Source organism: Myotis myotis, unplaced genomic scaffold (assembly GCF_014108235.1).
Source record: "Myotis myotis isolate mMyoMyo1 unplaced genomic scaffold, mMyoMyo1.p scaffold_m19_p_1, whole genome shotgun sequence".
NCBI classification, from domain to species: domain Eukaryota; kingdom Metazoa; phylum Chordata; class Mammalia; order Chiroptera; family Vespertilionidae; genus Myotis; species Myotis myotis.
Genome location: NW_023416313.1, coordinates 214,115,727 through 214,138,930, shown reverse-complemented (window position 1 = coordinate 214,138,930; position 23,204 = coordinate 214,115,727). Strand labels below are relative to the sequence as shown.

At 39.6% G+C, this 23,204-nt stretch overlaps 1 protein-coding gene across 3 annotated transcripts in view; it reads left to right on the top strand.

Annotated features, from left to right (window-relative positions):
* GALC (galactosylceramidase) overlaps positions 1 to 23,204 on the top strand; it is a 43,102-nt gene that overhangs the window by 13,072 nt on the left and 6,826 nt on the right. For all 3 annotated transcript variants that reach the window (XM_036314718.1, XM_036314726.1, XM_036314734.1), the window contains 10 exons: positions 743 to 781; positions 2,825 to 2,955; positions 6,080 to 6,235; positions 9,245 to 9,369; positions 10,996 to 11,123; positions 12,850 to 12,939; positions 14,283 to 14,369; positions 17,046 to 17,196; positions 19,108 to 19,288; positions 22,408 to 22,571. In XM_036314718.1, the coding sequence (XP_036170611.1) occupies positions 743 to 781; positions 2,825 to 2,955; positions 6,080 to 6,235; positions 9,245 to 9,369; positions 10,996 to 11,123; positions 12,850 to 12,939; positions 14,283 to 14,369; positions 17,046 to 17,196; positions 19,108 to 19,288; positions 22,408 to 22,571 (1,252 nt within the window). The remainder of the gene's footprint in view (positions 1 to 742; positions 782 to 2,824; positions 2,956 to 6,079; positions 6,236 to 9,244; positions 9,370 to 10,995; positions 11,124 to 12,849; positions 12,940 to 14,282; positions 14,370 to 17,045; positions 17,197 to 19,107; positions 19,289 to 22,407; positions 22,572 to 23,204) is intronic.

Below are 23,204 nucleotides of genomic sequence, written 5' to 3'. Positions count from 1 at the left end.
GGGTGATTCACATCTTTTTTAGACGCCTCATAATCCCATGCTATGGTGAGGAGCTTCTTTGATGAGAAACTCTTCCCTGTATCCCTGGAGTAAAAAGAGATAAAGCACCTGGATATGGGCTCATCTCTGCTACTAATGGTTTTCTCAGTTGCAAAATGAAAGTCATGAGGTTCTCTTTCAGCAGTAAATTCCCATGCTTCCTGATATGAAACCTAAGGGTTATGTGTATGTTCCTTTCATCCTTAGTAGGAGTTTGCTTTTGTGTGTAGCACATGACTGTGATTCTCTGTGCGTGCTGGGAAAATGACTCCTGTGTGGTGTACCTGTGACTACGTGGCTTTCTGCTGTCCTTGTTGGAAACTCGTGGGAATCGTTGCAGCAATCCCTCTGTCTGTTAGGTCTCAGTGCCAGCATAGGTCCTGGCACACATCGATTTGTCAATATTGGTTGAAAGACTGAGTGCATATTCTGTTTTTTGGAAATCTCTGGTATACACTGTTTTTAAAAATACCCACATTGCTTTTTAAAATTACCCACAATACTATTTTTGAAAATAGTATTTTAATTTTAAAATTATATTGTCTTACAAATATCTATAAATTCTATATCAGGCCATTCCATAAAGTAAGAAAAAAATGGCTTTTCAGGTGATATGAAAGATGATGAGAGAAGTGGCATTTAATTATTATGTGTATTTTCTGACATTAAAAAACTTCAGACTTTTTGACTTTTTGTTTTGCAGATTTGGAATGAGAGGTCATTTGACATCAATTATATCAAGGTCTGTACAAATTAAAAATCTTTTAATCTTTAAATTATCAGTGAATAATTCCTTTATGGTTCTATGGAAATTAGTAGTAAAAACTGTATTATTTTTACAGCACAGTTATTTGTTTTGCTAGTTGTGACACAAAATTTAAGCAAAATCTTAATATTTGTATTCATGATGAAAGCATATATAATTTCCTGTAAGTCCCAAATTTTACTTTATATGTATTTTTTATTATTATGAGTCTGTTTTGATTCCATTGCATTCTAATTCAACTTACCTTGGTTTGAAAAACTGCTATTGTAAACAATTTAGACTTCATTTCCATTTCTCTCAATCTTTAGTTTACCTGCAGCAAAACATCTCAGGATATAAGAACTTGTAGCTTGTAATTGCCATTTTGTAGCAAGAAGTTATTGGAATTGGTGTCCTGTTTATTAAAATGCCTGTATAAAGAGCTCAGTAATGGCAGATGAATGTAAGTGTTCAGGTTTGATATGCGCTGTGAGCATATGTTCCATATAGTGTGGTAAGATGGCCCCTGGAAATAGTCTGGGTTTGTTTTTAAGAGTAGAAATTAATAGAACACAAATAAGCCATTTATATAACAATGGCAGGGCTAATGTTTCTTTTACTTTTGCCATTTACATTGTATTTGAGATTGACTTTGGGTTTTCAGTAATGTGGTTTTTAAGTTGTGCCTAGAAAATCCCATCTGGGGTCTGAGGGTGGTGGGGGAAGGGGACATGTGAGTCTCGGGACCCTATGAACACCAGAGTAGGCACTCAGTGCTTTGCTGATTTATTTCCTGTTAACACTTAGATTGTTATTTTTAACTAGACGCCCAGTGCATGAATTCGTGCACCAGTGGGATTCCTTGGCCTGGCCTGCGGGATTGTGCTGAAATTGGCTCTCCGACATCCCCTGAAGGGTCCCGGATTGCTAGAGGGCACAGGCCATGCTGAAGGACCCCACCAGTGCATGATCAGGGCTGAGGAGGGACTGTGGGAGGGTTCAAGGGCGTGTCCGGCCTGTCTTGCTCAGTCCGGATCGGCTGGACCCCAGCAGCCAGCTAACCTACCAGTAGGAGCATCTGCCCCCTGGTGGTCAGTGCTCGTCATAGTGAACGATTGAGCTGCCTTAGCATATCATTAGCATATTACGCTTTGATTGATTGAACGGATGACTGGACGACTGGACACTTAGCATATTAGGCTTTTATTATATAGGATTTTCCTGGGTGGATAGTCTTACAGGTAGGTTTTATTGCCTGTCTTCTCTGTACATGTGAAAGACTTGCGGGCAGCAAGGGAGTATTTCTTATGGCTATTTCTAGTATGGTACAAAATCTTGAGAGCTGTAATATTTTCAGTAATGGCAGAATATTTAGTGACACAGGAAAATACTAAAAATACAATTACAATTTTTTTTTTTTTTAATATATTTTTATTGATTTTTTACAGAGAGGAAGGGAGAGAGATAGAGAGTTAGAAACATCGATGAGAGAGAAACATCGATCAGCTGCCTCCTGCACATCTCCTACTGGGGATGTGCCTGCAACCCAGGTACATGCCCTTGACCGGAATCGAACCTGGGACCTTTCAGTCCGCAGGCCGATGCTCTATCCACTGAGCCAAACCGGTTTCGGCTTAAAAATACAATTACAATTTAAAGCATTTTACCAAATGGTATGTTTAATGCGATCCCAATTTGATTTTGTGTCTGCCTGAGAAATTTCCTAAGAATGCATGCCAAAACAATAGTGGTTATTTCTGGGGAGTATTATTATGGTTTTTAAAAAAATTTCCATCCTCTCACCCAAATTTTTTATGGCTAAACATAATTTTGAAGTAGAGGGAAAATCCCTCTAAAACATTTTAACTTCATAGGTTTATTTTTTTATTTTCCATAGGAGCCACATTTCTACTGAAAAATAATACTGACACTATGGTCCAGTATGTTGATTTTGGAAGATACTTTAGCTACCTTGGAGTAATGCAAGAGCTGCAGTCTCTTTTGTAACCTTTCCTATGTCCTGTTTATCCTCCACACAAGGTTTTAAGAAGAATGTTGAATTATCAAGGTCTTGAGCGAGTGAAAATCATAGCGAGTGACAACCTCTGGGAGCCCATTTCTGCTTCTATGCTGCTCGACGCGGAGCTCATGGAAGTGATTGATGTTATAGGGTAAGGGATGTCTTACTTTGAAAACTAAGGGTCCAGTGCTTGCTCTGAATATTAACTGTGCCTTTCTTTTTGTGTTTTCCTTTCCATTTGGTTATATTTTTCAGAAAGTAGCTTTTTTCTAATTACTTAATGAAAGCCTGTATAACTGGCATTTCATTCCTTTTTCTTTGAAATGTATGAATTTTGGGATTTTTCTATGACAATAAAAGGAATTGGTAATTTTTAAAAATTGTTAATGTTTGCAGTAATAAAACATGGGTTTGTTTAGATTTGGGGCAGAATAGTACTTAAATTTTAGAAGTTATAAAAGGCAGTGTCGTGAAATCAGACTTCCTATGGGTGGAGTTCTCTCATGAACACTGGGTACATGGTGTGGCATGATCACTGGCCATGACTTTTGTCATGTCTCCTTAGCCATATGGCTTTGACCTTGCTCCTTAGTCCAATCTGCCTTTCAGTCTTCTTTCTGGGCCCTGGCCTCACTGTGTTCCAGCAGTATTTTTTCTTCCTGTTTTATTTTTTGTTATTTTATTTTTTCAGTTTGATTGAGAATTGTCATACATCACTATATAAGTTTTAGCTATATAGCATGATGGTTTGATTTACATCTGTTATGAGGTGTTTACCACAATAGGTTTAGTTAACCTCTATCATCTCATATAGACACAATAAAAAGAAAAGAAAAATAATTCTTATTATAAGAACTTTTAGGATCTTACTCTCTTCACAGCTTTCCTATATATTGTATAGCAGTGTTAACTAGTCATTACATTGTACATTACATCCCTAGTACTTATTGATCTTATAACTGGAATTTTGTACCTTTTGACCACTTTCCGACAATTCTACTTTCAGCTACTTTTTTAAAAAAGTGAATTTTAAATATCATGACAATGTACATAAATATTTAAAAAATAGAATACACGTGTGTGTGTATAATTTGTTCTTTATTTAATGTAAAGACTCTGCTTGATCTAATGGCATTTTTAATGAAGAATTTTTAATGTACACAAATGTAGGCAGAATAGTATCGTGAATATCCATGTTCCCATTTATTCAGCCTCCATAAGGATGAACCCATGGCCATATCATACTGTGAAATGAGAGACATTTTGTCTGATTACATACATTTAAACAATTATATTCCCAAAGAACCTTTACATGTTGTTGAATTAGCAGTGGATCCAGATATTGGAAGAGACCCAGATAGACTATTAGTTCTGCCCTTCTGTGCTCCGATCATTTAATCTGAGCAGGTTTTAAGTGTAATGTAAGAGCTCTATTGTTTTCTGAATGAGGGATATACCACCTATTTCTATAATTTTAAAGGAGATACTTTTTCAGTTTATAAAAATAATGCATGCTCATTATAGAAAAATTAGAAAATGAGAAAACTATAAATTAGAATTTACTAGAATTCTAAACTAGAATTAGAGTTTACTCAGAATCCAACATCTAAAGATCATTGGAAAGATAATAGCATATTCTTTTCCAGGATTTATTTTTTTATAAAGTATATTTTAATCAGAGATACAAGAAACATACATTTGGCTTTTGGCTGAGGCATTGAGGTTGAATATCATGTCATGGAATAAAGTTTTGGGATATAATATCACTACAAATATTAGTAGCCAGATTTTCTGAGTTGGGCATTATGGTGACGTGGCGATAATTTCTTAACCCCCTTAGGTGCTAGCTTGTTCGTGTGGTCTCTGCAGTGTATATTTATAATACTGAATAGATGCCTATTTTCAACTGAGGTCAGTGACTCAACAAAGTCTTGGTGGAACCTCATTTTTGTTCAACTGTTTTTTTTGTGTGTGTTCTCTATTATATATACTAGTATATAATACTTATTTCTCATGAAGTTCTGGAATGCCAAATTGATAATGTGCCCTAATCCATCTTTACTAGGTCTAATGAATTCCCTAATAGGACTTTCTCTTAAAAGATTCATAACTTAAATGGTAATAAATAACTGCAAACTAAAACAGGACTTCACAATCATTCTTTTAATATAATGGATGCTGCTACACCAATCTACAAAGAGATAATCCAATCTTTATTATCTGCTTGTGTTATTAAATTTTTTTATAATCAATTATTGGCCTAAAAAGTATACACTCATGTCCCTAAAGTTATTTAGCTCATGTGCTCTCTTATTATTGTATTAACTGTCTGATTTCTATTCTACATTTGAAATTTCTTAGTTGTTTTTAGTCAGTAATCACTAGTTTCCACCATCATCATTATGGCAATAGTTTACTCTTGGAATAATGAATATACATTTATACTTCAACTGACTGACTCCTCTCAAAGGGGAAGGGCTCATTACTCTGGGGCAGGATTGCTCAGCCTCTGCAGGTTTGATATTTCCACTGGATGATTCTTTGCAGTGGGGACCTGCCCATCCTATGCCTGAAGGATGTTTAGCAGCATCTCTGGCCTCTACTCACCAGATACCAGTAGCAAACCCTGCCTGCTGTGCCAGACAAAAGCACCCGGTTGAGGACCACCACTGCTCTGGGATTATAAATATTCAAGGAACTCTGTGTGGGTTTTTATTGTTTTTCTGTCTGTGTCTGGGAGTAAATGCCAAGTTGTCTTTCTCTGTCTGCTAGTGGTGGGAACAAAGTAGGACTACTTTATATAATAGACTCATTAGTCTTTTGTTTTTGGCTTCTTTCTTACTCCTTCCTTTCCAGTGTCCCAAACTCTACTTCCCGTGGGAAGTATGAATCCTGTCTCTACCTTAATCATCTCTTGGAGTGTCCTAAGCTCTGGCCTCCTTTTCTAACTCCCTCTATCAACATGCTTCCATACATGTTATGGTTTCCAGAAACAGAAATGTCTGATTCATCTATCAAGACTCAAGAGAATCTTGGTGGAACCTCATTTTTGATCTTCCTTCCCATCTTGTGAGTGGTTATAGGTTTATCTCATCTTAAGGACATCCTGAGACACAAGGATGGGAAGCAGATGCCAACGACAATCAGCATCTACCTGGAAGCCGCTGTTGTTTTAAAATAGAACATGATGGAGAAGATGTATTTTCATTTGCTTAACAAATGGATATAAGTGCCACTTAATTTTTCCCCATTTCCTCCTACCCTTCCTTTCCTAGAGCTCATTATCCTGGGACCCACACGGTCAAGGATGCACAGTTGACTAAGAAGAAGCTCTGGTCTTCTGAAGATTTTAGCACTTTGAACAATGCCATGGGTGCCGGCTGCTGGGGTCGCATATTGAATCAGAATTATGTCAACGGCTACATGACTTCGTAAGTTATAAAGAACTTTGAAAGGTTTTTACCTTGAAAATGTTCTAAAACACAAGTAGAAACATGTACGATGGACTTTCTGTTCTCACAACCTAGATTCAATGATTGTAAACATTTTGCCTTATTAGCTTCATCTATACCTGTGTCTGTACTTAAGCTACATCCATTTATTTTTCTGTATTTGAATATAGTCTTTATTGAATAAAGTCAGGCTGATTGAGATATAATTTATGTAAAGTAAAATTCATGCATTTCTATGATTTTTAACAAGATATATATATGTATGTGTAGATATATATATTTTTTTAATGAATGATTATAAAGTAAAATTAAAAATGTCATGGCTCTTTACCCTAAACATTTTATCATGTGGCTCCAGAAAAAGGACATTTTCCTATACGATCACAATATCATTTTGATACATAAGAGCATAAGAACATTTAAAAAAGTATTTCTAATACCCAGTCTATCCAGGTTTTCCTAATTGTCTCAAAAAGTGTCATGTATAGCTTTTTTTAAAAAACATAAGAGCCAGTCAAGCACCATGCATTGCACTTAGATGACCCTAAAATCTCCTTTAATCTAGAATAGTTTCCTTTCTTCCTCATTTCTTATGACAGGACTAGGCTTGTGGACTATCCACCTCCCAGTGTGCCCCATTGATTCCTTAGAGCTTCATTAATTTGTGTAACTGTCTGTTTCCAAAACAGAGGTTCCAAGGAGAGAACACTCCTCTTTATTTCTTGGGGAAGCATTTCTTAAATGCTTTGAGAAGCTTCAATTGTAATTAGATTCAAATTAACTTTCTAAAACAAAAATAAATAGAGCAAAAGCAAGCCAATACATGCTTTTGTGATGTTAATGAGAGCTGACATATAATTCTGACAGCCCTCTTTGTTCTTTTTCTTCTATTTTTAAAAGAAAAGATGCTTCTCATGGAGAGTTTGGTTCTAAGGACTTAACTTGGTATTAGGAGTCAGGCATGCTCATGGCAGAGAATTGAGTTGACTGCATATAAATACAAAGTAGGAGGCAAAAATCACTCATATTTTTGCCATCCAGAAGTATTTGTTCTTAAAAATTTTGGAATGTGTCTTCCCATTTACATTATATATGTAAAAGTTTCATACAAAATTTTAATACAATATACTATATAATGTTCAGGAAATAAGCTGCTTTTCACTTAACAAGGCATTATGAACTTTCCCTCATATTTAGGTATACTTTGACTTTAGCACTTTAAATGTTTATATATGTTCTTTTACATAAAGCGGGATTTCCCACACTTGCCTTGTCTCAGGAAGCACCTGATTCCTTGGCAGCTGCCCAGACCTGCTGAACCTTAATCTCCAGGGAAGGCTCCTGGGACTCTGGTGGTCTAGTCAGCACCCAGGTGATTCTGATGGCACACAGCTTTGGGAAACACTGATGCAGAAAAGATCCCGTACCTCATGAATATTTTCCTCTTCCTAGAAATGGAAGTTGTTTCTGTTTTCGTTAACAGTTGAGTACACACTGAAATGATCACTTGTATGCAGATGTCTATATAGACATCGGTGATTATTTCCTCAGGGTGTGTTCTTGGAAGTAGAGTCAGTATCTGCATCAGAGGTGTATAGATTGTCAAGGCACTTGTGTATATTACAAAGTGCTCTCTAGGTAGTTCAATTTGTATTTCTGGCACTAGCCAGGGGAGATACCATGTATCTTGTAATCCACGGGTAAAGTCATGAGAGCTCTTAACATTTTCACTGGTAGTAAGCACTTTTTGAAAATTGGGACTATTATTTCTACTTTGTGTTGCCAGAATTAGAAGTCTTTGACTTTCTAAGAATGTCAGTCTGTCATTTTACTATGGGTGAGGACTTGCTAACAAAAATACAATTCTGTTGGTAAGCTCTCTCTAGTTTGTGTTTTTTTTTTTTTTTTTTTGGCTCTGAGGAACCTAGGAGTACCAGGGTCCAGAGCTTCCTTTTTGTCCTTGGATTTTCCTGAGAACCACAGAGTCACAATCTTAGGGGTTAGCACCCTCTCTGAAAGAATGGACCACAATGCAGACCAGCAAGCTGACCCAATTAGTACTTGTAGATGAAGCAGAATCATAGTAGTGCTACAGCCTGACCTTGTTCTGTCCTCTTCACATATTCAATTCCCACAGCAATCGCATGAACGAGGTATAGTTCTTATCCTCATTTTACAGACCAGGAAACTGAGGGCCAGAGAAGTTAAGCGGTGGAGCCATGATTTGAACCCAGGCAGTCAGACTGTCAGAGTTCTCAATTTTATTGCAGTTCATAAAATTATATCATGAAACGGGGGCACTGGGAAGGCTGACTGTCACGAGGAAAGCAAGTATGAATAAAGCCTTTAATTCTGGTACTGGTAGGGCATGGTCCATGTTCTGATTATACCATGGCTCAGTAAAACTGCACACGTTGGATTAATCTAAATTTTTTAATTATGTGATTCACCATTAACAATATTTAGATGCATCCAACACTGGATTTTTCCAAATATGAAGGAAGTTAGTAAACATATGTTTTCTTGCTTCGGGTGGCCATTTTTCAGTATTTATTATCTATTTATAATAATAAAAGTGTAATATGCTAATTAGACTGGATGTCCTTCCAGATGTCCTTCCAGACGACCTTCCGGACGAAAGCTGGTGCTGCAAGGGAAGCCCGGGTCCCGGGTGTCAGGGAAGCCGGTGCTGGCAGCTGGGGAAAGGAAGGCCTACTCTTGCACGAATTTCGTGCATTGGGCCTCTAGTATATATATAAAAGGCTATATGCAAAGTGTCCCATTGGCCCCAGCCAGCAGCTGGAAGGCCCTGATCGGCCCTGGTCACCGGCCAGGCCTAGAGACCCTACCCATGCATGCATTTTGTGCACCGGGCCTCTAGTATTTATATAAATTATGTATACGTCTTTTTACTATGTAGGATTCTAGACATTTACATTTTCATCACAAATGTTTTGGTGTTTCTCTCTTATCAAACAAATCTTCTAGAACAATCGCTTGGAATGTGGTGGCCAGTTACTATGAGCAGTTGCCCTATGGGCGCAGTGGGCTGATGACTGCCCAGGAGCCCTGGAGTGGGCACTACGTGGTGGAAGCTCCTATCTGGATATCAGGTATGGTTCCCATACCTCTAACTCCCTAAAGTCCTCTCTAAGGGCAAAGCAGAACAGTCTTAGAGGAGGTTGTCACGGAAAGGCTGAAACTCCCCCCCTAATTCTCCTGGCTCTTTTGGCTGTCTAACAATTAAATAGACAGAAGACAGATTATCAGCAGGAAAAAACAAGCAAATTTAAGTTTGTACATGTGGAGGTCCCATAGATATGGGACCTAAGATGTGATTAGAGTAAGTTTTTGATACACCTTTTAGACAAAGGAACAATCAACCTTTGAGGAGCTGACTGGACAACAAAATAGGCTTGAGTTCTAGTTACTGAAGAAATGAAGCAGTGCCCTAGCCAGTTTGGCTCAGTGGATGAGCGTTACTGTGGGCTGAGGGGTCCCAGGTTTGATTCCTGTTAAGGGCACATGCCCAGGTTGCAGGCTTGATGTCTGGTGGGGGGCGTGCAGGAGGCACCCGATTGATGATTCTCTCTCACCATTGACGTTTCTATCTCTCTCCCTCTCCCTTCCTCTCTGAAATAAAAACATATATTTTTAAAAAAGAAAAGAAACTAAGCAGTTTGCTTACATAGCTTTCTCTGTTCTGAGTGTCCTAAATCTGGCAATAAGGAACCGGTCTCTCTGACTTCTGGTGCAGGGAGGGTACCTTTCACCTGCAAGATTTATTTTCTGCTCTCGGGGATAGAGAGAGTCAGTGTTGCACTGCCGTCTCAACTTTAATTAAAAATCATCATTATGCTGGTTTGGCACATGTTTTGGTTGGTTAACTCCTTAAATGTTGAACTTGATTTTTTTGCATGTGGGGTCAGGTCATAGAGTATTGCTCAGTACATTTTCAGGGCCAGCATTGGAGGTGCCCAAGAAATATATATTGTGTAAATAAACTTGTTTGAAACCATAAAGCTTAGTTTTTGAAATGCATTATTAACTTTTTAAACCTTATTTTTGTAGTTATACTAGGATGGGTTAAAGTCAGCAGTTGTCAACCTGTGGGTTGCGACCCCTTTGGCGGTCGAACAACCCTTTCACAGGGGTCGCCTAAGACCATCCTGCATATCAGATATTTACATTACGATTCATAACAGTAGCAACATTACAGTTATGAAGTAGCAACGAAAATAATTTTATAGTTGGGTCACAACATGAGGAACTGTATTTAAAGGGCTAGAAGGTTGAGAACCACTGGGTTAAATAGAGATGAACAAAGGTTGGGAGAGGATAATCTTATTTTACTATTGGAAAAAGACAATTGTATTCTTGAACTGACAGAGTGTGGTTCATTTATTTTTACTAGTCTTTCTAAGAATCCTCCCACAATTGTACTATTTAACTGGACTAATTATTCCAAAGTTGGAACATGGAATTGGCAAGTATTTTCTTCCAAAATAAAAAAATAGCTTGTTTTTGAAATGCATTATTAACTTTTTAAACCTTATTTTTGTAGTTATACTAGGATGGGTTAAAGTCAGTGGTTCTCAACCTGTGGGTTGCGACTCCTTTGGCGGTCGAATGACCCTTTCACAGGGGTCGCCTAAGACCATCCTGTAGACAGGTTTTTAAAAAACAATCCCGTTATTACCATTTTTATCTTATTTGGCTCTTTCTATGCTTTTCTGTAGCTCATACTACCCAGTTTACTCGACCAGGTTGGTATTACCTGAAGACAGTTGGCCATTTAGAGAAAGGAGGAAGCTATGTAGCTCTGACTGATGGCTTAGGTAACCTCACCATCATCATTGAAACAATGGTAATTCTTTGTTGTTTTTTTCAGGGGGGTTGGGATTAAATCACTTTGTTTTTTAAAATCAGCTTTTGAAGATTATATATACAACTAGAGGCCTGGTTCACAAAATTCATGTGGGGTGGTTGTGTCCCTCAGCTTGGCCTGTATCCTCTCGCAATCTGGGACCCCTTGGGGGATGTCGGACATCCCTCTCGCAATCTGGGACTGCTGGCTCCTAACTGCTTGCCTGCCTGCCTGCCTTCCTGATCGCCCCTAACCACTCTGCATGCCTGCCTCATTGCCCTAAACCACTCGCCTGCCTGCCTGATCACCCCTAACCACTCGCCTGCCTGCCTGATCACCCCTAACCTCTTGCCTGCCTGATCACCCCTAACTGCTCACCTGCCTGCCTGATCGCCCCTATCTGCCTCTGCCTTGGCCCCCACCACCACAGCTTCGTCCAGAATGACGTCTGGAAGGTCGTTCGGCTGTCTGGTCTCATTAGCATATTGTGCTTTTATTATTATAGATAAGCAGTATGTAGTGGAGGAAGGAACTTTTCCCTATACCCTTTCAGGTTCAATAGCTGAGGCTCCACAAATTAAACCGACAAAAGACAGAATAGCCTGAGAAAAGAAAACAGAATTTATTTGTGTATGCAGTGTACATACATGTGGGAGGAACTCAGTGATGAAATCACTCAACCAGGTGGTTAGGATTTGAATTTATACACCTAGCTTAGTGAGTAATGGAGAAAGGAGAAAGGGAGCATTTAGGGAAATAAATGACTTTTGGGAAAGATAATGGGTTTTCAGGAGAGCAAACAGGAGATGAGAAAGTTGGGATAGTGTTTGACTGGACTGATATGAGCAGTCTTTCCCTCTCCTTCAGGGCCATAAAACTCCCCTAGAGATTTGGGGTAGGTTTTTATTCCCATTCCTCCATTCTGGGATAGATGCACCTTGAAGAGGAATTATGGCAGCCTTATTTCCCAGAACTTGCTACTTTTAATCTTCCTTCTGTTTTCCTTCATCTGTTGAGTCTCAACTATCTTCAACTTAAAGTAATCTTTATACCAAAGTGGCATATTTTGTGGTGGTTTATTCCTGATCTCCTTCAAACATATACTTAAAGTGCATAATTTCATAAGGTTTAACATGTATAAGCCCAATAAACCATAATCACAACCAAAGTAGTGAATGAGTATTCATCACCCACCTAAGAGGATTCATGTCCCTGTATAAGTAGTCCCTCTGTCCTGCTACTCCTCATACATTGTGACATCATTGCTTTATGTCACTGAAGAATAGTTTGCATTTTCTGGAGTTTTCTGTCTCGGTGGAATCATACAGTATATACTGTTTTTTATCTTGCTGATTTCACTCAGAATAAAACATAAAAACATCTCAATACATCTCAAGTGTTTGTTTTCTTACTGTATTTTACTTGGAAAATATTTACAACATAAAAAAATCTAATGTGGGTGCTATAAAATGACTGGAATTTAGCTATGAATTCAAAGTATGGTTCAGTCAAAATGCCAGTGAGCTTTACTTTGACTAGTGATATGCATGCAATGGACACTCAATAAAGGTTATATTAGAAAAAAGTCTTTAAAATTTTAAAATAAACTCATAGTTGTCACCTAATATGTACAGTTTCTCTTAATATTGGGGAGTTAAATGTTTAGTATTTTTTCCTAATGGCTTGTGCATCATTTGGATAATTTATGTGATTGTTTTCTCCTCAGAGCCATAAACATTCTAAGTGTATACGGCCACTGCTTCCTTATTTCAACGTATCACACCAAATTGCTACCTTCGTTCTTCAGGGTTCTTTTGTAAGTAAACATGTGGGGCTTTTATTTTGGTTTTGAGAATTTATATATTTTATCATAGGCTAGCAGTTTTTAAATGAAATCATATATTACAGTTGGAAGACAAGATGTCTTATTAGAGTCTTAAAGAAATGATTTTTATAAAAAAGTCACTGGTTGCCACCCATGTTCTTACGAGTGAGAAAAATCATTATAAAATACTGTTGTTGTTCTTTACCATAAAGTTTACTAAAAGTTAAAAAAAAAAAAAAAGTTTGCGTATGAGTGGATAAATGCTGTGTCTTGAAGCTGCTGACTGGTTTTAGTCTATCACTCCAGAGCTGCTAGGAGGGAGAGCTCTGTGGCCTTGAAGAGCACTTAACAAACGTGACCTGCAGGAAAGCCATCTTTTTTTTTTTTTTTTTTAAATATATATTTTATTGATTTTTTTACAGAGAGGAAGGGAGAGGGATAGAGAGTCAGAAACATTGATGAGAGAGAAACACCGATCAGCTGCCTCCTGCACACTTCCCACCGGGGATGTGCCCGCAACCAAGGTACATGCCCTGGGACATGGAATCGAACCTGGGACCCTTGAGTCCGCAGGCCGACGCTCCATCCACTGAGCCAAACCGGTTAGGGCAAGGAAAGCCATTCTTAAGCAGGAGCATCAGTTATTTAGTCTGGGGACCTTTCAAGCATTGATCTATATAGTGCTCTGTACATAAAAGAAAGAGAGAGAGACCAGACTCTGCCTCTTTCTACCTATTGTTAGATTTGAATGCAGAAAATGCAGCACTCTTTCTAACTACTAATTGCATAAGGATGGTTTTTTAATACTAGAACATTCTTTAAAAATATTTTAAAAAATGATTTCAGAGAGGAAGGAAGAGGAAGAGGGAAAGGGAGACAGAAGCTCAAGAGAGTGAATCATTGGTCAGCTGCCTCCTGCACGCCCCCTACTGGAGACCAAGCCTGCAACCTGGGCATGTGCCCTGACTGGGAATCAAACCATGACCTCCTGATTTATATAGGTCAAGGTTCAACCACTGAGCTACACAGGCCTGGCAATACCAGAATATTCTTAAAAAGCTTTCCACACCAGTACAATAATGAGTATTTTTGAAGCCAAGGCACTAAAATAAACATTTGCCAAAAGTCTGTAGATTTATAGGAAATAAAATATTTGCTTGAATAATGCTTTTCTATTTTTAAAATGTTACTGTTTAAATTTGAGAGGTGGGCCTTCTGGTGGATAGAGAAAAAGTGCATATGGCCACTGGTTCGTTCTTGCTGGTATGACTTTGGGATCCTCAGAAGGGTATGACGAGCCACTCAGCTGTGCTTCCTGTGTGTTCTCTCCACAGAGTGAAATACTGGAGCTGCAAGTGTGGTACACCAAGCTTGGGAAGTCATCGGAGAGCTTTCTCTTTAAACAGCTGGATTCTCTATGGGTAGTTTTAAAACAAATTCCTATGTATTAGCATTGCAATAGTCAGTGGTTCTCAACCTTCTGGCCCTTTAAATACAGTTCCTCATGTTGTGACCCAACCATAAAATTATTTTCGTTGCTACTTCATAACTGTAATGTTGCTACTGTTATGAATCGTAATGTAAATATCTCATATGCAGGATGGTCTTAGGCGACCCCTGTGAAAGGGTCGTTTGACTGCCAAAGGGGTTGAGACCCATTGGTTTAAGGGAACAGAAATTTGATTAATGAATTAAGAATTTTTAATTTTATAATTGATTTTATGGCTGAAGCATACTAGAGAGAAAATTGTCCCCAACCAGTTTTTGTTTTTATAAAATAGGGATCCTCTTCAAAGCAGTTGGTTTGTCTTAGTGAATGATCCCACCATCATTTTTTTTGCCTGCTCTAGTCAGAAATTTGAGTCTCATTTGAAACTGTCTTTCCCACTCTTCATGTACTCACGCTTTATATACCACCAGCGATAGAGGGTAGGGATTCTACCATCTACACGTCTCTCTTACCCATGCCTCATTCCCCTTTCCCACTGCCACTGCTTGATTCCATTCCTCATTATCTTGCTCCCGGATTTTGGAAACCACCTCCTGTTTCCCCAGCCGCTAAGCTGATTCTCTCCAGACCCCCATCACACTGCTACCAGAGTGATGTGTCTAAAATGCAGGTCGGATTTTTCTCCTCTCTCACTCCAAGTGCCTCAGTGATTTTTTCTGTAAGTTCATATCTCTTAGTGCAGCCCATGACACTCCATATGACCTCAAGATGCATGTCCTATGAAACTGGCCTCACAAATTAAACTTCTTGCATTTTCCAGAGCATAGCACGCCAGTCTAACTACTTTTGTGACTTTGCACATGCCTTTTCTTCCTCCTAGAATTTCTCACCACATGTCTTTGTCATCCTTCCAGACTCAGCTCAAGGTCACCTCCTCGGGGGCTTCCCCACCAGCCTTAGCTCATCTCCGCCTGGGAAGATGTGCTTGTCCCGTTAAACACTTTCCCGCTGCACTGGCCACCTTGAGGCCTGAGGCCCTGCCTCCTTTAGCTTTTTATCCCAGGGCCTGCTGTAGTGCTGAGTACATGGTGGTTTCTCAGGAAGTAGTTCAGAGAATGGATTGGCCTAAGCAAGCACATTACTTCCCCTAATGGACACTAATCTGGTAATTATTCGTATCCTGTGAACCCACTAGCCACTCTCAATGATTGAACATGCATTAATATTAAATTCCGGAAAAAAGGACAGTCTGTTTTATTTGTACAACAATTGCTAGAAATAGCATAATAAAATTGATTTTCCCCACAGGAAAAATAATGTCATTTGGGGTTATTTCTGAGCCAAAATATGGTGTTAGATATTTCATAGATCTGACCAACAATTTATTATTAAAGCAAAGATAGAATAGAACCTCCTTTAGTTCAAAGTAGAAAGAAAGCTGCTCAAATTTCATAGACTAGGCGTACAACAAATGCCTACGTTAATTGTACACCAGACTGCTTTTGGCACACAGCAGGTAAGACAGAGGATGTGTTTTCATAGGCCACACACTGGGCTAGGAGCACTGTAGAAATATTATCTCATTCAGTCCTCACAGAAGCCCTGGGAAGTAGGTATAGTTTTGCCTCCTTTTGTAGATGAGGATATTGTGACTTAGAGAGATTAATTTGCTAAGATCATTAATGTCTTATAAACCTAACTTGCTAATTAAAATATATTTTGAACATAGAATGTGTTGAACTATTTTTTCCTTAATAGTAAAAGGTTTCCTGAGTCACCAGTGAGAGTTTATGGATTTTTCTACCTTAGTAAAAAATTAGTAGTCTTAAAAAGTAAATAAACAGGTCTCCTAGTTATGTGTATTGAATATATACAGGGTTGGACAAAAGTAGGCTTACAGTTGGCAATATGTGAAACAATTTATTCTTGTATTTTATTTATTAATTACTATATTATTTTCCATATACACAACTGTAAACTGACTTGTGCCACCCTTTATATAAATATATGTAGACATAAACACATATGAAGTGTTTTATAATAATGTGTGTGTGTGTGTATATATATATATATATATATGCTATTTTTATTATAGACAATGATGTAATATTTAAAACACACACATGTATAAGGGAGGGCAAAAGTCGGTTTACAGTTGTTAGTATGCAAAAATTTGTTCTTATATTATTATTAATTTTTATACTATTTTCCATATAAGTAACTATAAGCCTACTTTTGCCCACTCCTGTACAAGCTTTAAGGAACTTACAGTGTAATGGAAAATAATAGACTAATAGAAGTAGATTTGGGGATCATCTAGTCCTCCTTCCCTCCGTGTAGTGAAATTCTTTAAAAAATGCTTTCTATGAAGAATAATCTTATAAACTCTTCATAATAACTTAACATTTTTTTGGAGGGCCTTGAAATTCTTTAAAAAATGCTTTCTATGAAGAATAATCTTATAAACTCTTCATAATAACTTAACATTTTTTTGGAGGGCCTTGATCTGGGGTGTGTCCTTTACAAGTGGTTAGGAAGTTCTAACAGAAATGAGTTTGGCTTATCTTTGAGCCTGCGTTTTAAAAAGCCACTTTGCCCAAATGAGACGAGCCAAAGCCCTGTCCTTGACACCACATTTTCTTTTTAGCTCCTTGACAGCAGCGGCAGCTTCACAGTGGAGCTGCAGGAGGATGAGCTGTTCACACTCACCACTCTCACCACCGGCAGCAAAGGCAGCTACCCGCCGCCTCCCAAGTCCCAGCCCTTCCCACCCATCTACACGGATGACTTCAACGTCGGTGAGTTTCCTTCACTACAACTTTAACTTGGTTCCCATTTTTATCAATCGTGGAGAGATTCTGCCCGGGAAACCAGTGTATGACAGAGGGCTGCGCAAGGTGCATTCATTTAGCTCTAAGTCTCTTATCTTTTATGTTACTTCAGGATGAATCTCCACTTGAGGACCCTATATTTTTCAGTGCCAGCAAAAGCCTTGAGGTCATTGTCAGGATGAAAGAATTCTAAGTAGTTTTTGGTTAAACCTAAGATTTGTTACACGGCTACTGCCCCTTACCCATGTCTCATGAAAGCCATTGTCCTTTGTGTAGAATTTAAGGCACATTCACACCTGTCCTCATGTAGTGTTAGTGGACTGAGTGCTTGTGGGCAGTTGCTCTATCCTTGGGTAATCCAACTCATTGTCCAACCTCTAGTGTGCCTGGGGGTTTTATGTGTGTGCCCTCCTGGTTTTCTGGGAAGATCTGTCCTGCTGCCGTTAGAAAAGCTTTTGATGATAGGAAATTTAGGAAATCTTGCAAATGTAGGAAAACCGTTGGTAATTTAATCGTTGTATTCCTAGATCCCTCAGCAATCGACAAAACTTGGTGAATAGTAGGTGTGGGTACATAGCATCATGGACCTCACAAGCAGGGTCAGGTTCTCTGCTCCTGGGATCCACAGCTGGAGGGGAGAAGTAGGGAGGGAGACTGGCTTTGGGAGAGAGACCCAGCCTCCTGTTGCTGCGGGGCTGCTGGTGAGACTCCCAGACTCCTACACCCCTGCCCAGTGGTTCCTGCCAGGGTCTCAGCTCCTTCCCCAGGAACCGATCCCTGGTTGACTGGAGTACAAGGCCCTTTGCACTGTGACTGAGTCCTCTCAATCTTTAGGATAAACCAGGCCACAGTGACCCTGCCTCCACAGTGGAGCATGGTGCTGTTTTCTTGCAAGTCCCTGAAATGGCCTCCAGTATCTTAGCGCTGGGCGCAGTCCTCGGTCTGCAGCAGTAACCTCCTTGCGTTCGGTCAGGAGGGGTCAGCGTGGGACATGGCCTGTCGGCACCCCGACCATTTATTCTGTGACCTGCAGATGGAAGGCAGTCCTCACCCTTCCAATCTAAAATACACTAAAACGGAAATTAAACACCAGAGGCCAGGCTTAGGAACTACTTTATAGGGTTTTTAATGTCTCAAATGATGTGGCGAATGTGAAAACACTTGGAAAACCATGAAGTGAGAAATTGCTGTAAGATAGTATGACTGAAATTGCTCATCTAGCGCCTTCATCATGGTGAGACTATAATTTAATAAAACTAAGGAGAGATTGATAGCTTAGGCTCAACACTGATTTTTTGTTCCATTTTAGAAAGAGAAGAAAATTTGTGAGTTCTAAATCCTGTGTTTGGTATCGTGAGCCTTTTCTAATGTTCTCTCTGCTGATGACTGTGAGCAGTGACTTAGAACCTTGTCTGACAGATATTAGAAATAACAAAACTGTCTTTTGCTGAGTCCTGGCCAAGGCTGGCTTATGTCTGCACTTTATATACATTCTTTCATGTATTTATTCTCTGTCCTCCTCCCACTTCGAAATGAGGAAACTGAGAGACAGGGAAGTGGAGCACCTTGCCCCAGGGCCAGACTAGAACTTGAACCCAAGTCTGCCTTCCTCCAGAATTCATGGTCTTTCCCCTTCAGCAGGTGCACAGGTTAAATATGTAAAGTCTGTATGTCACACTGATCATATTGACATTAATAATGACAGCGTAAAATCAATATCTCATTAGTAACCTAAACCCTAAACTCTGACTGGTTGTAAGTTTCATTTCCTCGTTTAGAACTTTGCAGCAGTGTTTTAAAATGTACCATAAAATCTCCGAGAAAAAATGTTCAGTGAGGATTTGATATTAAACAGAGCATTTATTGTATTCTGAACAGAATACCCGTTTTTTAGTGAAGCCCCGAATTTTGCTGACCAGACGGGCGTGTTTGAATACTTTATGAATACGGAAGACCCGGGAGAGCACCGCTTCACGCTGCGCCAAGTTCTCAATCAGCGACCCATTACGTGGGCTGCGGATGCGGCCAGCACCATCAGCATTATCGGGGATTACAAGTGGTACGTGATGCTGGCGTTCTTGACGTAGATCCGACTGCAGTAACCTTGTCCTGCTGTTGGGTACATTCTGAAACAAAGGCTTTTCCACGTCCTCCTGTCCAGGCACCTAATAGGTGTGTGATAGTTATTGAATATTAGGGTGACCACAAAGTAGCAAGTTGTTTTGCTGTGTCAGTTTCCTTCCCTCAAATTTTCCCAGTTTCGTAGTAATTATTCCAGTAACAGAAGATTTTAATATAAAAATCGAGGACTTTTGGACCAATAGTAATTTAGCATTTATTTACAGTCTATAATTTGAGTGGCTTTTTGGGATTTGTTTTTTGATCTGGTGGTGCCACCTTCTGGATTTATACTAGAATTACACTGTGCTAGCCTGTGACTGTAGATGGCAATCGTGAAAATTAGCTTTTAGTTGGATAGGGAATTCAACTCTTCTTTTTAGGCATCTGGTAAAGAGACAAGTTGTATTTGTTTTTCACTTAAAATGTAATGACCAAATCAAAACTCCTCTTCCCCGTTAAGTCAGTTATGGAATTCCAGTGTACTGGTTATTATACCTGTTTTTGGTGTGTGTTTTTTCTATCTTTCTTTTTAGCTGGTATAATTCCACTAAACCATTCCAGGTTTAATGATACTAGCTATTAATACCTACCAAGCCACCAAACAGCCTATCTGTAGTTTAGAAATTGGACAGGGTGGGGAATATAGTTCTGAAAAGAACGTTGAATTGTTTATCTGTGGAATGCTGCAGAAAACCTTACCCTTCTGTATTGCTTATTTTCTGTTAAAATCACAATTCTAGTCCCAAGCTCTTTTATGTCTTGAGAAGCTGTCAGCTATCCAGAGTTCCTGGGAACCTTACAGAGGTAATACTCAACACTGGTGTGAGTTCCCCACAACCACCTTATGGCAGAGGTCTCATCCTCCCAGCTTATATATTGGGAAACTGAGGCTTCTGGGCAAGATTTGCCCATGATCCCACCCTGACAAATTGCAGAACCAGGGTTAGAGGCCAGATCTCTCTGGTTCTGTAGCCCATGCTCTTTGGACCACACCTCACAGTCTCATTTTAATCATCGTCTTCTTCCTCAGAGTAGAAAGGGGAACATTAGTGAGCTTTCTCTGTAGTTCTCTTTTTGTGAACCAGCTCTCCATGTGTGCACAGGGCTGCCGGTTTTTAGGTCTGTGTTTGCAGTAGAACTTCCTCTCTGTCATGTTTACACGTAGATAAGTACCAGCACAGTACTTTAGGTAGACTTCCCCTGAGTGACTTAAGATTTTTCATTTGTTAGTAAGCTTTGTTTGGGATCTGAAGACAATCACAGTTACCTTTGCCCTGGCTGGAGTGGCTCAGTTGGTTGGGCATCGTCCTGAGCACCGAAAGGTTGCATGTTGGATTCCTGGTCAGGGCACATGCCTGGTTGCGACCTCGATCCCCATTGGGGGTGTGCAGGAGACAGCCAATCCATGTTTTACTCTCTCCCTTTCCTTTCCTCTCTCTAAAAATTAATTTAGAAAAATATTTAGAAACACACACAAAAGAACCTCCCAAAGTTACCTTTTGCTGCACACATCCAAACTCTACATCCCTTTGATCAAATTTGCTTAATATGTGGGCTGGGTTTTGTTCTCCCAGCACCACTGAGAGACTATGGCTATGGAAGAGCACTCCACACTGTTACTCTACTTCATTCATTATCTGTAAAATTGCCTGTAAGTTCTGATGCAGGAATCTCTTATTCTGGAATGGGATGGGACGTAAAAGAAAGGAAAATGTTCACTCTTTTCTCACTCTAAATCAAATAATTTGGACAGTATCTGTAGCACATTCGAACTCTAAGGAACCAGAAGAGAGGTAGGGATATATTGATTACTATGGAGGACATACCTGAGAGACTGGCTTTACTTACTTAGCATTTGAGTTTCCCCTAAAGTAGCCCAGCTCTGATTAGAGGATTAAATGTAAGTTCCCTTATGTAGGTGCCTTTTTTTTTAATATTTTCATTTACATAGTAAAATTCCACTGTGCAAAATTTACTGATAAAAAACTCTGAGAAATGTAAAAGCCACATAATTCTAGATCCAGTTTACCCCATTTCCAAAATATTTGGGGGCATTCTTAATTTTTATTTTAGGTAGATTGCTTGCTTTATTATTTGGCTATGGTCAGGCTTTCTTTCTTGTTTGCAGTTATATTTTGAGTGCGAGGTGAATTGTTTTCAGAGATCATGTTATCTTGAGGTGGCTCGGTTGCTGCTTAAGGTATCTAGTAGCATTTATAACAGGAAGCCTGGAAGACAGTCAAGTCCTAGCCTTGCTGGCTCCTGGTTGGCTGAATCTACTGTCCATTAGTCATCTCAGAGCCAGAGCTTTACTGCCTCTATAAAAGCAGAGATGCTCTGTGGGAGAAAAGGGTTCTCAAGCTGGAATCCCTGGACCAGCAGCATCTGCATCACCTGGGAATCTGTTAGACAGCAGGTTCAAGGGGCTCACCCTCCACCTGCTCAGGTTAACAAGCCCTCCTGCTGGTCTCAGTGCTGCTCAGGTTGAAAACCCCAGCTGTATAGTCCATATAGAGTTGGCTCTGTCTTTGCAGAGAAATAATTTTAGATCTTTTGTCTGGAGTTTCTAGGTCTTATTAGTGTTAAATGTAAAACTTATCCCTCAAGTCACTGATGTTTTCCCAGAAGCTCCTGCCATTGCTCTCGCTGCTTATCTTTGCTGATGGAAATGTAATAAACCTTTGTTCAGAATTGTTGGGAGATTGCCTTTTACGAATTCCTAGAAAATGGCTTCTTTTAATGTTATTTATTCTTAGGATGGATGAGACGCTGTTATAGAGAGAAGAAATATAGTCTTAAAAAACTTAAAAACAGTAAATATTATTTTCCAGTAATTCATTAAAAGAGGCAATGAAATGCGTTGACTTTAGTCTTGTAAAACTTAAAGCCATCATCAGGGCAGACTCTCGAAGCTCATTCTTGCTACAAGCACGGATGTTGCAGATCCCGTACTCACCTCCATTAGAGGTTTGGAACACGGGGCTGTGCAGTGACACATCATCCTGCTGTGCTCGGCAGGGCATAAAGGAAAGCCTAACCAGCCGTTTCATTCTGCAGGTCCAACATGACCATCACGTGTGATGTTTACATAGAGACCCCTGGGAAGGGAGGTGTGTTCATTGCCGGAAGAGTGAATAAAGGTGGCATCTTGATTAGAAGTGCCAGAGGGATTTTCTTCTGGATTTTCGCAAATGGCACCTACAGAGTTACAGGTGATCTGGGTAAGTGTCTTATTCTATAGCATGAGAGAGAGGCAACTTGTGCAAAGCTTTCTCGTATATTACAGAGTTGAGCTGGCAGTAAGAGTGGGATTTGTGTAAATGGGGGTGAGGGTAGAGAGTGCTCAGGAAACATGTAAATAGAAGCAAAGAGGTGGCCACTGTGCTTGTGGAAATACAAGGAGAAGGACTGATATGCTTAAAATAGAGTAAACCTATTTCCTAATTTAGTTAATACATTGAAAATGGTGTGACTTTTCTCATTCATCTCAGCAGCCCTTGTTTTGTGTAGAATAGTGTTTTATCCAGAAGAGGTGCTTAGACCAGGTTCCAGTTGAACCCCACCCAGTTCCCTTTGGTTTTGGATACACACTGCTCTGTTGAAACTAGACCTTGTGGTGGTGGCTCTGCTTGGTTCTTAGTCTCCTGCTTTTCCTCTTGCATTGCTGGGGTCCAACCCCAGCAGGTCCAGGGGTTCCCAAAGGCATAGACGGAGTCGGCGAAGAAGGAAGGACACGGAGACAGTGTTCAGTTGATCAGCAGCCTAGCCAGGATCTCCAGCCAGGATCTCCAGCCAAGTTCTGGTCTGGATCTCCAGAGAGGTTCTGCTTAGGACCTCCAGCCAGGTTCTGTGTC